At 35.9% G+C, this 17,229-nt stretch overlaps 2 protein-coding genes across 3 annotated transcripts; both read left to right on the top strand.

Moving 5' to 3' along the window:
* Nucleotides 1–619: 619 nt before the first annotated feature.
* LOC137022683 (cationic amino acid transporter 2-like) lies at nt 620–9,650 on the top strand. 2 transcript variants are annotated; one of them, XM_067389122.1, is made up of 13 exons: nt 620–746; nt 2,359–2,425; nt 2,712–3,081; nt 3,313–3,468; nt 3,555–3,720; nt 6,077–6,213; nt 6,642–6,864; nt 6,950–7,086; nt 7,281–7,383; nt 7,461–7,591; nt 7,696–7,862; nt 9,294–9,402; nt 9,489–9,650. In XM_067389122.1, exons 3-13 carry the CDS (start codon nt 2,718–2,720, stop codon nt 9,605–9,607), a joined length of 1,812 nt encoding a protein of 603 aa, XP_067245223.1. In that variant the 5' UTR covers nt 620–746; nt 2,359–2,425; nt 2,712–2,717; the 3' UTR covers nt 9,608–9,650. The 2 variants fall into 2 exon arrangements, with proteins under 2 accessions (XP_067245223.1, XP_067245231.1); XM_067389130.1 differs by lacking the exon at nt 2,359–2,425 and having other exon boundaries at nt 679–746.
* A 2,718-nt stretch (nt 9,651–12,368) lies between these two features.
* LOC137031232 (platelet-derived growth factor receptor-like protein) lies at nt 12,369–17,229 on the top strand. The gene is made up of 6 exons (XM_067402076.1): nt 12,369–12,426; nt 13,100–13,403; nt 13,497–13,648; nt 15,117–15,410; nt 15,500–15,639; nt 17,011–17,229. The coding sequence occupies exons 1-6, from the start codon at nt 12,369–12,371 to the stop codon at nt 17,227–17,229; spliced, it is 1,167 nt and encodes a 388-aa protein (XP_067258177.1).

Here is a 17,229-nt window from a genome sequence, read left to right as displayed (position 1 = left end):
AGGGCTATTTCTGTCCAAGCCTTTTAGTCATTCCGGTAAGAGGGTGAGGAATTCCAGATCAGAACAGCATAGTAGAGCAGAACGGAGGGAGAGGGGAGCCCGTCACATTTATAGTAAACTTTTCTCTCTAAATACAGCACTTTGTTTCATTAGACTTAGGTATTGTCCAACACTTTTTACAGTTCCTCACAAAACATGATTTAATTGCTGGGGTCAGGAAATGCATTATCTTTCTGCATGGTAAATCATTAAGGTCACCATCTAAGCGCTGATTTCTTTGTAGCATAAACTGTCAGTCAACAGCAAGGTATGGCAAAGCTGTGCTGCCATCTAGTGAACATAAAGTGATGCAGACTTCTCAAAACGTTTGCAAATTGTTTAATAAGAATGTCATTATTTCTTTCTTGCATGAAACAATATCCTGTTTTGTTGTGTAAGTATTTGCTGAAATACAAAGCCATCGTAACCTCACAGAAATGTTACAAAAGTATCTTTGGTTTCAACATGGAATAGTATCCTCACGCTGTGCCTTGGCAGCAATTATGAACACATTATGGGGCCAGTGAGAAATGCGGAAAGAAAGGCTACTTTGTTGCTAATGCCATAGAGTGGGTGGGTCAAACAGTCCACTCTTGTATATATTGTTGTAAAAAATCATTTGCCCTCATTGGTGTGACAGGAATAGATACATTTACACAAAGTAATTACGAAGATACAGACTGCAAACTTCTCTGGACACAATTAAGGTAAAGAAACAAACATTTATTTACTAATTGAATGCATCAAGAAATGTATTTCGCATTATTTTGCTGATAAAACTCATAGTTTTATGTTTGGCAGATATTAATTTAGAATTACGCATCACTTTTCAGTGCAACCTGCAGGTGTAAATAAATGCAAAATGAATTAAACAAACAAATAAATAAGGAAAATACTAAAAAATGCATTCACATGCATTTAGAAAACATAAAATAATGCACATATTTGTAAATAGTTCCTTACATTAAATATTTTCAAAAAGTAAAATAATTAAAGTAGAATAGTACAATTTTCTTGCCACACTGAGTTCTGTACGTTCAGGCTGGCATGTCATAGCGTGTGATCAGTGTTATAGAATAAAGGTATGCTGCAGTAGATTCCTTGCAGGATTAGGATGGATCATAAATATCCTGTTGGCAGATTATAGAAAGCCATCACACAAAGAAAACGTGTGCCTATCAACCACTGCCAAGTCATGAAGCAGCTTTTTCTATCTTTCTTCATTAAAATCTCATGGAGCCACAGAACAGGCTTCTGTCTAGACTGAATGAGTTCAGAGAAGGATACGTTATGCAAAAGAAAGTGAAGGACACATGACATCATATCAGTATATACCAATACTTTAGGGAAAAGATTCAGTCAGTTTGACTTTAATAAATATATTGTTTATGATGTTAAAGTTAATCACTTGAATGAAATGATTTAATAATTCATAGTGGATCCATGCTATGTTTTTATTCTTAAAGGGATAGTTCACCCAAAAATGAAAATTCTGTCATCATTTACTCATCCTCAAGTAGTCCCAAACCTGTGTGAGTTTCTTAGTTCTGCTGAACACTAAGGAACATATTTGGAAAACTGTTAGTAACAAACAGATCTCGTCCCACATTGACTTCCATAGTATTTATTTTTCCTACAATGGCAGTAAATGGGGGCCGATATCTGTTTGGTTACTGACATTCTTCCAAATATCTTCATTTGTGTACAGCAGAACAAAGAAATTCATACATGTTTGGAACTACTTCAATTAGGGCTGGGTAAAAAAAAAAAGGATTTTTCGATTAATCGTTTTTTAAAATGTGGTCGATTCAAAATCGATTCTCAAAGGCCACGAATCGATTTTTTTTCCATATTTATTTCCGCAAACATTGAACGTAAGATTAACGTTAATCTAATTACGAGTCTTCTCCACTAGATGTCACCCTCTTTTTTGCCTTGCACGATGTCACCAAGGAGCGAGAGGCGAACCTGTCATTCATTCATTCATTCAGTGCTTAAATGGCGGTTTCAGGTGCTTTGTCGACGTTGATGCCACCTTCACATAAAATTGAATCGAGAATCGAAAATTGAATCGAGAATTGAGAATCGAAATCGAATCGATTTGAGAGCTTGTGAATCGAAATCGAATCGATCTGGAACATCTGAATCGATACCCAGCCCTAACTTCAATAAATGATGACATTATTTTCATTTTTGGGTGAACTATCCTTTTAATGTAATGAATTTTTAAAAAATCATTTGAGGCACACAAGATAGTGGTAGATAACATTGATCTGTTCATTCTTAAATTAGAGCTCTGTTTTTTGTTTCCTTATTTAGGCTTTCAAAGGAAAGAAACAAAGAAAACATCTCAGTGCTTGTGAAAACATGAAGACATTGTGATAAGGTAAATAGGAAGAAAAAAATTTATTTATTCTTATTTTTACAAATGAATAACCCACATGCAAAGGATTAAAAACTGCTTATTTTTAGGGTGATTACTGCATAATCCAGATTAGTTGTCAAATGACACAATAGCATGAAAATTATATTAAAAATGACATTTGATATGATGCTTGATAAAAGATTAGATACAGCATTAACCATTTGTTATCATTGTTCATATATTTGTAACCTCATAAACACATAAACAATTTAATTTTCAAAATAAATAATTTTTCCCTCACTAACAGTCAATAATGCAATCGATGCGGTCTTTCCTGAGGGGCCTGTGTCGCAGGAAGCCCCTGGAACCAGAGGGAGAGGTCTCCACATTTCGCCGCTGTCTTACGACTTTGGACCTGGTGGCTTTGGGAGTGGGCAGCACCTTAGGGGCCGGAGTCTACGTGCTCTCAGGGGAGGTGGCCCGAACCCTGGCTGGACCAAGTATTATCATCTCTTTCCTCATTGCTGCTTTAGCTTCTATCTTTGCTGGGCTCTGCTACGCTGAGTTTGGTGCAAGGGTTCCTAAGACCGGATCTGCCTATCTGTACAGCTATGTGACTGTAGGAGAGGTGTGGGCCTTCACCACAGGATGGAATTTGTTACTATCCTATGTCATTGGTAAGTAGAAATTAAAGGCCAATGAATATGCAAGATCAGCAAGTTAGTTGGTTGGTTGGATGGATGGATGGATGGATGGATGGATGGATGGATGGATGGATGGATGGATGGATGGATGGATGGATGGATGGATGGATGGATGGATGGATGGATGGATGAGTTGGGTGGGTGGGTTTTAGGATGGATAGATCAAGATAGGTCAAGTACTAACAGAGCTTTCTCTTGGTTTAGGCACATCAAGTGTGGCCAGGGCATGGAGTGGTACATTTGATGATCTCATAGGAAATGTGATGGCTAATTATTTTAGCAAATATGCAGCTATGGGGCTGCCTGGCCTGGCAGCCTACCCAGACTTCTTTGCAGCTGGTCTCATAATGATTCTCTCTGGTATCTGACTAATCATACACCATCTAATTCATTATTCTATACTTACGGCAAAGGCTTAGACATTATCTACAGTATTTTTCTTACAGCTCTTCTTGCGTATGGCGTGAAAGAATCAACTACGGTCAACAAGATATTTACTAGTGTTAATATACTGGTGTTGATATTTGTCATCACTGCTGGCTTCATTAAGGGAAACCTGCAGAACTGGTTTATCACAGAAGACATCATCCTGAATGCAACAGCACTGCATAAGTAAGAACATTTGTATTTATAGTTTATTGGAATTTTCAGTATATTCATATTTAATGTAATTTATAATCCTTTCAGTCTATAAACATTAAAATAATCTTTCTGAATGTTTTATGAATGCAGTTTTGGCAATGTTCAAAATAGAATACTACTTTATACTACTGATGCTATACATTGTACAGTGCATATATAGTATGCAAATTTTGGTAACACTTTACAATAAGGTGCATTAGTTAACATTAGTTAAAGCTACAATATGTAAAATTTTCTGTCTAGAGGTCGCTAGAGGCCTATTCAAAACAAAGGCGTAGCTTAATGACACCAAGTTTGAACGCGGAATCTTGGGACATGTGGTCTTTATATTACAGCCGGCGGAAACAATCGGGATAGGACTCAGGAAGAAATCATGTTTGTGGATAAGATTATTATTGTTACTGTAGTATGAAGCAGAGCAGGACGGAGTGTTGTGGGAACTTGAACGAGGCCGCTGGAGCGATTGTGCAACACACGCCTCACGAGCAGCGGAACTTTTATTTTGACACAGTCGCCGGCGCTGCTTCCGCTTTTCCAGTCACGAGTATGAGGTAACGCAGCTCTGTTTATCATATTAGATACATTTGAGAGTGTTGGAAATTATGTTATAACATTAATCTGTGCATTCGCTCAGTAGCTGCTGTGAGACACACTGCAGTAAGATCAATTTTAGAATATTAATAAATGCTGGATGGCTTGTGTTGATAAATGGCATGCAATTAATTTTAAAACGTATTGTATGATAGCATCTGATTATGCTATGTTAGCTACTTGACAAAATAGTGTTTTTCTCTGAGGCATGGTAAAGCATGGTACTTGCAAAAAATCATTTTTATACAATAAACAATAAGAATTTAAACAATAAGACTAAACGTGTTGAGCTATATACAACAATTCGTTTTCTGTCTATAAATATATCAAAGCAGTTGTTCCCTTGTCTATTAAAACATGTAATATATTAAAGCGTCTTTGGTGTTTCCATGGTTTCTACAAAATAAAACGCGGGTATGACGCAATTGACAGGTGACTCCTCACATGTCCCGGAGCCTTGGTTAAAATTGCAATTTTCTCACGATTTACAAATAGTTGCAAACATTTGGGATATTGTAAGTACTTAAGTGAACAAAATATATAACACTGGCCTAGTGGTTTTTGAATATTTTACCGCAAAATTCTTACATATTGCACCTTTAACTACATTAGTCAAGATGAACTAATAATGAACTGCACTTATACAGCATTTATTAATCTTTGTTAATGTTAATTTCACCATTTACTAATACATTATTTAAATCTTGTTAACATTAGTTAATGCACTGTGAACTAACATGAACAAACAATGAACAACTGGATTTTCATTAACTAAAGTTAAAATGAAGATTAATAAATACAGTAACAAATGTATTGCTCATGGTTAATTCATGTTAGTTGTATCTAATGTTTAACTAATAAACCTTATTGTAAACTGTTACCCAAATTTTCACTATATGTAAAATACACTGAAAAATGATTGCATTTGCAAAAATAAAATCAGGCACAATTTAATGCCAAAAGTGAAGATGTTTTTACACAAAATTGATTAAATGAAACACAACATTGCACTGTTTTTAAAATGACTGGGCACCATTGCTGAATTAAACATGCATTAAACATTTCAAACATTTTTGTTACATGACCTCACTGCACATAATTGAGGTCATGTGACAAAAATGTAGCATACTACTGCTTTTCTCACTGTAGAGATGCAAACAGGTAAGGGGGAAAAAGGTGAGAACATTGCGTGGAGTGGGGGCATGCTCCGAACAGAATTTTTTTTAAAAAGATATTTGCTTTACATGCTCATTTGTAGTTACTTTAATGGATTTTTAAAATGTATTTATTACCTTGTATGTCCAAAACTGTCATTTTTGATATGCACACACACACACAAACAAAACTGTTGCAACATCTCACCAAAATCAAGATTGAATAATTTGGTCAAAACCTCATGTTATAAAAAGATGAAGTGGTTATTTAAGACAATATTGGCTGATTAGAAGGCAATACTGAGCTAAACAGCAAACTGTTTGCCCTCTCTCTCTTCACCGTTCCCACATCTCAGACCCCCCCCCCCCCCAACCCAACCATAAAAACATTTTCTCATTGGATCAATGCAAATCCCATAAGTGACCTATTATGATCTCAAAAAGGTGAGTTGTCACTGAAAGGTGAGGAGTTTGCATCTATGTTACTGCCATACCATTACAGCAGAAATATTATGCAAGTGCTAATCCAAATTCAGCCATATACACAGTTCAGTTTTCTTCTTCTTCTTCTTTATTTTAAGCAACCTGACATCCACCATCAACATCACTACCGAGTACGGAGTAGGTGGCTTTTTTCCATTTGGATTTGAAGGGACACTGGCAGGGGCAGCTACATGTTTCTATGCATTCGTTGGCTTTGACTGCATTGCAACTACAGGTAAATATGAAAAATATATAAAGCTGAATTTATTTGATAAAAAAAAAATTGTAAAAACAGTATATTATATGAAATATTATTACAATTTAAAATAACTGTTTTCTATTTGATAAAAGTTTAACATTTATATTTTAAAATGTATTCCTGTCATGCAAAGCTGAATTTCAGCTAAATCAGCATCATTACTTCAGTTTTCAGTGTCACATGATCATTCAGAAATCATTCTAATATGCTGATTTTCTGCTCAAGAAACATTTCTTATAATATATTTTTGTGAAAATCATGATAAAAATTTTTCAAGATTCTTTGATGAATAGAAAGTTTAAAAGATGATTTAAAATAGAAATCTTTTCTAAATATAAGTAGCAAAACGGTAGTGTACTGTATGTGTTATCATCAGCAGTCATGAATATTAACTGATTTTCTAGGCGAAGAGGTGAAGAACCCTCAGAAGTCTATACCTGTGGGTATTGTGGCCTCTCTGCTTATCTGTTTCCTGGCGTACTTTGGCGTTTCTGCTGCTCTCACATTGATGGTGCCATACTACCAACTCAACATTCAAAGTCCTCTACCTGTGGCCTTTGCTGACATTGGCTGGCCTGCAGCAAAGTATGTTGTGGCAGTCGGGTCGCTGTGCGCGCTGTCAACAAGGTAAAAAAAAAAAAAAAAAGTCAGAGTGAGAATTGAATCTCTACCATGTATCAGATCAGTAACAGACATTTCATTTAATCTGCAGTCTCTTAGGGTCCATGTTTCCAATGCCCCGTGTCCTGTTCGCCATGGCCAGAGATGGACTCATGTTCAAATCACTGTATAAAGTCAGCTTACGGCAGAGTCCAGTGGTGGCCACACTATCTTCTGGAACTGTGGCGGGTAAGTGGACTGAAGAAAATGGCCAGATTAAATCAGATCTCATAATTCAGCCTTTTTCATCTCCCACATTTGACCGACTAAGCCAAATCATAAGACCGGGGCATTTTTCTCTTTATGAGATGAACAGTACATAGGCTGCAGCTTTTGTTTAAAATACAAAAGCCCTGGCAATCATGTGCTCTTCTTTATTCCAGCAATAATGGCTCTTTTATTTGACCTGAAGGCATTGGTTGATATGATGTCGATTGGAACCCTCTTCTCCTACACACTTGTGGCTATTTGTATTCTCATACTAAGGTTGTATTCCCAGCTCCACACTTCCCTTCTAGTACCGTGATGCAAATCTTTGAAGCTAAAAGTGGTTTCTTTCAAAGGTATCAAGAGACAGCTTCAGAGGAAAATGATTTGCGCACACTCACAACCTCCACGTTTGGGTTTTTGAAACCCCCTTCATATCCTACCAAAGAAACTTCAAGCACTGTTACAACCTGCACAGTTTTTCTTGGTGTGTAGTAAACCTTACCATACTGAAATTCTACAGAAATCGCACATAAATATGACCGCATCCAGAAATATAAGCAAATTGATTTCATGTCTTTGCTTTTGCAGTTGCGTTGGTGCTTATTCTGTCACTGCTGATGAGCAAAGCTATCAGATCTTTGTTGTTGTTGGAGCTCTGGAGTGTTATGAGTGTATCCGTGATCCTGGTCATAATGTTCCTCACAGTCCTCATTGTCTGGAGACAACCCCAGAACCCAACCAAAGCCTCCTTCATGGTGAACACATGACTTCTAAAGCAACATCATCTTGTAGGGGTGTAACGGTACACGTATTCGTACCGAACCGTTTCGGTACAGGGCTTTCGGTTTGGTGCACGTGTGTACCGAAGCATTACATTGCAACATTGCCCTAACCACCATTTACCACCAATAATCACAGTAAGCTCTGCGTTTTGTTACTTTGGATAAGAAACAAAGTGTCATCCTTCAAATTCTGTCCACGAAATCACGAAATTTAAACAGAAAATGTTTTGATGCGCTTTGATGATCCCTGTACAGGCGCATCTCCTCCTCTTTAATACTAGTTAAAGAATAAACATGAAAGAACATCTGAAGTTATGTTGAAAGATACAGTACAACTTACTGAAATGATCATATCTCTTGTAATCACTCAGTCAGTGTTTCAACGGCAGAAAGACGTCAATAAAACAGCTTGTAAACAATATGTCATGTAGCAATTAACTCAGAAAAGCCATTCAGTGTCCAAAGTTTGTTAGTTCACTAGAGAAATGAACTCTTTCGCTTAATATATGCACTGTATTAGCCTATATAATCATTATATTTTAGTTAAAGGATTAGTCCACTTTTAAATAAACTTTTCCTGATAATTTACTCACCCCCATGTCATCCAAGATGTCCATGTCTTTCTTTCTTCAGTCGAAAAGAAATTAAAGTTTGAAGCTGCAGTAAAACTAATTTTGACCTTCAACTGTTTGGTGCCCATTGAAGTCTACTATATGGAAAAAAATCCTGGAATGTTTTCATCAAAAACTTTAATTTCTTTTCAACTGAAGATAGAAAGACATGGACATCTTGGATGACATGGGGGTGAGTAAATTATCAGGAAAAGTTTATTTAAAAGTGGACTAATCCTTTAACCTTTTAGTGATGTCCTGATTAGGCTACTTAATGTACGTTTAAACAAATCAGTTGCAAATAAATCTTAATGCAAAAACTTCCTTAGGTGCAGCTTGCATGTTTGAATAGGACTACAATTTGTTATTTGAGTGTTGATTATTTTATCTAAAAATGAAAAGCAATTGAATTTAGGCTAATTGTTTGGGCTCACTTGTTAACCTTTAATATTATAGTAGCATAATGTTCAAGTAAGGGCTCCCTACATAGTTTATAGCATTAGCAAAGATATATTTTTTTTTATCCTTAAGAAACTTTTAGTTATAATTTAATATATTTAAAGACAACACATTTTTTTCAGTAAACCACTGTTCAATAAAAAAAAAGCAATTTTATGTTTAGTTTTCTCCCCACCTGCTGTACCGAAAACCGTACCGAACCGTGACTTCAAAACCAAGGTACGTACCGAACCGTGAGTTCTGTGTACCGTTACACCCCTATTATCTTGTAAAAACTATGAAAAACTGTATATAATGTAATATAATATAAATCTCACATTTTCTGTGACCACAGGTACCGTTCTTGCCTTTACTCCCTGTGGTGAGTGTGTTCATCAACATTTACTTGATGGTTCAACTGGGAGGAGACACCTGGGTTCGCTACGCTGTGTGGATGGCTGGCGGTATGCGATGCAAATATGAAATGCTGCTGAAAGTTAAATCCAAATTTATGGTTTAAAAATATGTAAATATGTATTTTTTTCCTCAGGATTCCTCATATACTTTGGATATGGAGTGAGGAACAGTGTCCAGAGGCAAAGGTTACTCAGCAGTCAGGTCACCATTGAAACCATTGAATCCAAATCTGATAAAGATGGACCAAAATAAATTGATAAACCACACAACTTCTTTGCACCTGTCACATCCGTCAAGTATATGCCAGTTCAGAAAGCAACTTTTCTTTCTCTTTTTTTCTTTCTTTCTTTTTCTTTCTCTTTCTTTCTTTCTGCAGTGAAATAATCTCTGCATTTTTATACTTTTTATAATAAATGAATAAATAAATAAATACTGAATCTTCAAGTTGACTATGACATCTTTTGTTAAACTATACACCACCATTCAAAAGTTGGGGGTTGGTAAGATTTGTTTAATGCTTTTGTAAGAAGTCTCTTTTGCTTAAAACAGAAACATTATGAAATATTATTACAATTTAAAATATCTGTTTTATATTTTAATATATTTTAAAATGAAATTTATTCCTATGATGGCAAAGCTGAATTTTCAGCAGCCATTACTGTCACAGATTGCTGAAGATGAGGTGAGATGAAGCAGATCTATAATGCTGCGTATCTTTATTAAATAAAACAAAAGAGTATAATCCAACACAAAAATAATCCAAACATGCGAAGGCAACGTAACAACACCAGACAATGAACTAAAGAAACTGAGGGCGTTATTCACAGAGAACTAATTCTCAAATTAGGAACAGGTTTGAGTAAATCAATGAAACAATGAATAACCAAGGCAACATTAGATGAAAAACATTTAATGTTGCCCAATAAGATGAAAATTAGATGAAAAACAAACTAAGGGGCCGTTTACCCAACGTTTTCAACTAAAAGCAGAAAACGTTTTATGTGTTTTGGCTGTTTATTTACATGACAACAGCGTTTTGGGGGGCTGAAAACACAAATGGGATTCAAAGTGGAAGTTTTTAAACTGATACCATTATCAACTCTGTGTAAACTACAAAAACGGGAATTTGTGAAAACAATGACGTCATGCGCATGTGTATTACGTGTTCAGTCTATAGATTGGAGCAAGTATAATGTCACTTTGTAGGCCAAAACGCAGAAGCGAGTTAGCATTTTAGCACTTCTTCTTCCAGCGTGCCATTTTGAATGGGATATTAGGATTTTGGGGATTTTTTTCATAAACTTTTGTTGATCACAGAGCTTTTTTGTTGTTGAGATAATCCAAAAGCCTATGGAAAAATCACCTTATTTTCAGGCCATTTGTAAATTTATTGTGTCTGCCTTCCGGTGTCATTCGCTTCCAGTTCTTTTTAGCTATACAAAACAGCTTGTTATGCTGCTTGATATTGCAGACTGGTATTTCTTACCATATTATTTTAATGCATTGTCTTAATTATAAAGACACAAACAGTTTTACAGTTTATGCACTTTGATATTCTTGTTATTTCCCTATAGCAGCTAATAAATCTGAAGTCTCGCACATTCAAAGAAAACACCTTACTTCCACATTGAAAAATCAGATGGATTGGGTTTTTGTCGAGGGAACCAGTGTGATGCTAACTGCTGAGTGGCCTACAAAGTGATGTCTTACCTAGTGTTTCTTGACAAAGTGACATCGCCATCTATTGGCCTGGCAAGAATAATACAGTATTTTTAGTCGTTTTCATGGAGCCGTGTGATGGGGATCATTTTAACAACATTGTCACCTGTACACAAAAAACGCAAATAAAAATTTCTGTTTTTAGTACATCGCTGTTGTTTAAATCCTAAAAACCCTTGAAACAGAAAACACGGATCGCGATTAAAATGCAGTGGCTACTTCTAATTTAAAATGGCTAGATATTTTTTGTTAAAGGCCAGTTTACTTGTTATAGAGCAAGTAAACAATATAATAATAAAAATATCCACAACCAGTATCGGAATCGCCCAATTTTATTGTAAAAATAATTAAATAAATCAGAATCTGAATTGGCCATGAAAAAATACTAAATACAATCTTCTTTAAAAAAACAAACAAATATAAAACTAAACTAAAAAATTGTACTGACCCCAAACATTTAATTAATAGTTTATTGTGGTTGGGGGAGAATGTTTCATTCATGAAAAAATAAATAAATAAATAGTTTTTCAGCATGATTTGAGTAAAATGAAGAAAATTTTAAGACATTAACATTGTTAGATTTTGTTGTTGACTTTGATGTAACAAAAAGTAGGCTTGGCAGACAATTTTGGATATTTCAGCCTCTCCTTGTTCAAGTTGTACTTGCATAACTAGAAAATAGCTGCTCAGAGGAGTTACTGAGTAAACTGATGTGCCTTTAAGAGACTTTGATCTTACTTTCAACTCTGGGGGCACAATATTACCATTCACAATATAGAACAATAGTAGCATTCACAAAATCCTACCTGTGGCATACTAATCAGATTATTAAATCAAACAGAAAAGCTCAGAAAACTGGTTCATTCTCATTCTTCAAGTCCGGGCAATGAGTTTATAGGCCGATAGTATTATGTTATGTCATTTGTAGTGCAATTTTAAGTTTAGCAAGTAGTCATTGTAGCCTTGTGACAGATATTTTCACAGCTAGCAAACCTTAGGCTGACGTCTCTGAGTTTTTACAGCTAAATAAACATTGGCTGCTTTTTCAGTTGGATGGGCAGTTCTCCTCCAGCCCTGATTGGTAGAATGAACACAGAAAGGATTCAGTGTAACCAGAGGAATTTAGAGTGTGCATGCGACTCTCGTAAAAATCTGACCCCTCACTTTACACACTGGGTTCCTCCTCTACTGCTACCTTTCTAGTATTCCCTTCTCTGCATGTATGCTCAAGATCTGGGAACATATACCAGAGTGAACTAAAGTTTGTTTGTGGTCACTGTGAATATTCTCGACCATGAAGTGGAGGGTGGTGCTATTTGCTTTTCTTGTTTCTCTTTTGATCATTCAGTTTGGTGAGTATCTTACCTCTCAAGAGGCCACATTGTAAATTAAGTAGAAGTGACTTTTGGTAACAAAAGGAGATTGAGAAAAGCATTTAACTGTATAAAGCAGCTATGCATGTAAAACATTTAAAGTTGCATCTAAAATACATAAATGTGATCATTTTGTTAGTGCATTAGTAAGTTTTACTCTGTTTAATATGTTGTGCACATGAGAAATGTTTAAAACTATGTACACACACAGAGAATAACATCAGTAGCCTAGTAAGAGTAACTGAAAACCTTTGCAGTGCATGATGCTGTATCCACACCACTAGGTGTCAGTATAAGTCCAAGATGACTGCCATTAAAATAAATTGATAAAACACTTTCTCATGATGGCATGTTTTTTGATAACACTCTTTCAATAGACCAAGTAGACATTCTACTAACTATAAGTAACTTACATGTCAACTACGGGCAAAGTAGGCCTATATACTGAACTGGTTTTGGTGCTAAAATCACACCATGTGGAATTTCATGGAATACATGAATTGATAAAATGTATTGTAAATGAAATGTAAGTCACTTTGTATAAAATGCACAGATGATATGCATGAATAATGTCAAAATTACTGAGTATAATAAATATGAACAGAGTTAAATATCGACAGTGTTTCAGAATGGTTTGTTACATGAAAAACAGGTATGTGCCAAAAGATTGAACCTGACCCGAAGACCAAAGCTGAGAAGAGACCAAATGGAAAGTCCAAGACTGTGAAGGGGCCAGGAAAGGGAACCTCTTCCAAATCTAAAGTGAAAACCACTCCTGAAATCCCCAAAGAAGACCAGACATACCTCACCCAGGTGGTAAACAAGGGAAAGTTCCAGAAAGTGGGCGACACGCTGACTGTCCAAGCAGGTGATGTGTTAGAGCTGAGATGTAAAGGAAATCCTGTCCAGTGGGCTGTTCCTGCATATCTGGAAGAGGATGATGAAGGACGACTCAGGTATGAGCTAACGGTGATGATTAATCTGGGATCACATTTGATTTTATTAGTTTAGTTCAATGAATCATTTGTTGTTTTTGTCTGTATTTTTAGGACAGTTCAACATGAACGTTATGGCACACTGACTTTGGCAAATGCAACTGCAGCAGATACAGGGGAGTACACTTGCTATCCCATGTACTGTGAGGATAAAGACTGCAGAAAACAATATGACAAAGGTGTCAAAGTCTTCATCTTTTTCTCAGGTAATATGGGAATGTAATGTGATGAACAGTGTGCAGATTGTACAAGTACTCTATAGGTGATTTTATAGGCAATCTATTGAGGTTTGCCTCCCACAAACCAAAACTGAGTTAAGAATTTAAAAGTTGTATAGTGTATTGCTTTAGTTGCCTACATCTGTATTAAAGATGTATATTAAATATTTTATTTTGCCTCTGGAATACTTGGTTCACATTATTCAGCGGTCAGATATTTCCTAATTTTCTCCACTGTCCATAGCAATTCTTTCTTTCTTTTTTTCTTTCTTTCTTTCTTTCTTTCTTTCTTTCTTTCTTTCTTTCTTTCTTTCTTTCTTTCTTTCTTTCTTCAAGGGTTAGTTCTGTCATTAATTACTCACCCTTATGCCGTTCTACACCCGTAAGACCTTTGTTCATCTTCAGAACACAAATTAAGATATTTTTGTTGAAATCTGATGGCTCAGTGAGGCCTGCGTAGCCAGCAATGACATTTCCTCTCTCAAGATCCAGTAATGTACTAAAAACATATTTAAATCAGTTCATGTGAGTACAGTGGTTCAATATTAATATTACAAAGCGACGAGAATATTTTTGGTGCGCCAAAAAAACAAAATAACGACTTATATAGTGATGGCCGATTTCAAAACAATGCTTCATTAGGCTTCGGAGCGCTATGAATCTTTTGTGTCGAATCATGATTCAGATCGCTATCAAACCGCCAAACTGCTGAAATCACGTGACTTTGGCGCTCCGAAACGCTGATTCGACACAAAAGATTCATAACGCACAAAAAAATATTCTTGTCGCTTTATAATATTAATATTGAACCACTGTATTCACATGAACTGATTTGAAAATGTTGTTAGTACATTTATTGATCTTGAGAGAGGAAATGTCATTGCTGGCTATGCAGGCCTCACGGAGCCATCAGATTTCAACAAAAATATCTTAATTTGCTTTCTGAAGATTAATGAAGGTCTTACAGGTGTTGAACGGCATGAGGGTGAGAAAAAGAAAAGAAAAGAAAAGAAATAAGGCTTTTGAGGAAAACATTCCAGGATTTTTCTCCATATAGTGGACTTCAAGTAGGATCAATGGTCTTGAATGGTCGGACCAACTCGTTGATCCCTGTTGAAGTTTACTTTATGGAGAAAAATACTGGAATGTTTTCCTCAAAAACGTTAATTTCTTTTCGACTGAAGAAAGAAAGACATGAACATCTTGGATGACATGAGGGTACAGGAAATTTTAATTCTAAAGTGAACTAATCCTTTACACTAAACAAAAATTAGAAAGTTTGTCTTGGCAACAAAAGTATTTTTATGGTTTTAGTTTTAGTTAATAATAATAAACATACCCTTACTGATTATTTTGCAATAGTGACTGTCTGACTGTACTTCATCCTTTCACAATTTGCTCAAGAGTCCAATTTAAACACAGATATGACAATTGTTCATTGGTATTTTTCTCTTAGACCCTCAGGAGTTGTTTGTACCTTCCTCTGATTATTACGAGGTCATTCAGCTTCGCACTAACTGGCCCACTGTCCTGCCATGTCAGGTGACATCTCCGCTAGCAAAGGTGACTTTACACCGGGAATTTCCTCCAATGGAGGTGAAGGTGGATGGACAAGAGATCTCCTTTGATGTCAAGAAGGGCTTCACCATCCACAGGCCGAAACAATATCATGCTGGTTCTCTCTACTGTGTGGCAAGCCTGGGGAACCTTCGCCAGAGCTCAACCAAGTACATGCTCATCTATGTCAACTGTGAGATTTTTTAATGCAGTACATAAGCATGTGACCATATAAATCAGACTGCAGGAATGATTTCAGTATGCCTGTATATACCCTGGCAGATCCAGCCGCCCCTCCGTTTCCTGCAGTCCAGACATCCTCTGACACTGTGGCAGTGGGACAGAATCTCCAGGTGACATGCACTGTGGTGGGAGAGCAGGAAGTGGTGGTAGATTTTACCTGGGAATATCCTGGACAAAAGGTTAGACCAGAGGGTATTACATATTTAAACAGTTTTTCCTGTGGGAAAAAAATAAAAAAAATAGCTTGAATATAACTATACACCATTGCATCATTTATTATACGTGGATCTATGAATATGCTAATTAGCCCAACCTCCACTTACTCACAAAAGCTCAAAAATCCATTCAGTCAACTTACTGAGGTAAATGCTGCACAAGGGTATCGCTCTTTACAACGTCAGACACATAACGGTAATTAATATGATTAGCATTACGTTATCAAACAGCTAATAATGTGTTGCTAATGATTAATAAACCATGTTCCCATTCAGACAGCTGCCTTCTAAAAATCAGCATCCTTACAAATGCTTTGAACAACTCAGAACGTCAGTGGAGAAAGGCATATAGTTCATAACATTGTAATATACATCATACACCCGCTATTTCGCTAAATCTACACGATTTTTCATATCAACAGAAAAATATAACCTGGCTTCTTTTGAGACTCCCCTGCTTCAGAGCGGTCAAGGTTAATGATATGCTGCTAAAGCCTGCCGGCACATTGACATGATTGGTTACAAGGTAGTTTGTGATGTCGGAAAACACCAGCAATTTCAAACTGGGTTTTTGAAACTGATTTTAGATCAGTGCAATTTTAAAGAGAAAATAATTAGCAATGTTGTCTAATGAATTTGCGCATGGTTTGTCTTATTAAAGCATATTAAAAACACCACATAGATATAAACAGCAAGATCTGTATGCAGTATAGCAGACTTTACTTTCATAAAATGCATATAAATATGAGTTGTCACTCTATATCTCCCAAAATATTAAGTCTTAGTAATATGATATGTAAATGCTTAGTTTTATGATAAAAGCTCTGAAGACATAATGCAACCCAATGATTGAGATGTAGAAATAAACATTCCTCAAAAGACTGATACACCATATTTGATACTCACATTTTAACATGATTTTTCAAAATAAATAAATTAAGTATGGACAATCAAGTAAACTTCAGATGCTTCAATCCAGGAAGTGTTCACCTTGAAATATTACTAACAATATAAAGTTACTCTAATGTTTAATGTATTAGATTTCACAGCAAAAAGACATGTACTGCAACTTAAAGGGGGGTGTTTTCAGAATTATACTAAAAGACCTTTTACTTGCAAAAAATAAAAGTATAACTATTGATCAGATGATAGAAGGCAAGTAGTAGATTGTGGTTTTTCATCATGTTAACAATTTAGAGACTTAGAAATTAGCATTTTGCATCAAATATGATACAGCACACTTTTGTAAAATAAATTTATAATTAAATTAAATTGAAATAAATTCATTATTTAAAATATTTATTTTGAATTATGCTTTTTATTTTTCATTATCAGATTGGGCGCCCGATGTACACCCAGGACAGTGTGCAGACAGTGCAGGTGGATGGGCAGAACCGACAGCGATCGCAGACAGTACTTCTGGTGGATGAGGTCAGAGAGGTTGACCAAGGAACATACACCTGCACAGCTCAGAACCTACAGGGTTCAAGGTCTGCATCTACCTCTGTCAAAGTGCAGTCAGCACGAACCAACACCAAGCCTAAGAAACCATGA

Source organism: Chanodichthys erythropterus, chromosome 1 (assembly GCF_024489055.1).
Source record: "Chanodichthys erythropterus isolate Z2021 chromosome 1, ASM2448905v1, whole genome shotgun sequence".
NCBI classification, from domain to species: domain Eukaryota; kingdom Metazoa; phylum Chordata; class Actinopteri; order Cypriniformes; family Xenocyprididae; genus Chanodichthys; species Chanodichthys erythropterus.
The sequence above is the reverse complement of the archived record's forward strand: the minus strand, read 5'-3'. Positions and strand labels throughout refer to the sequence as shown.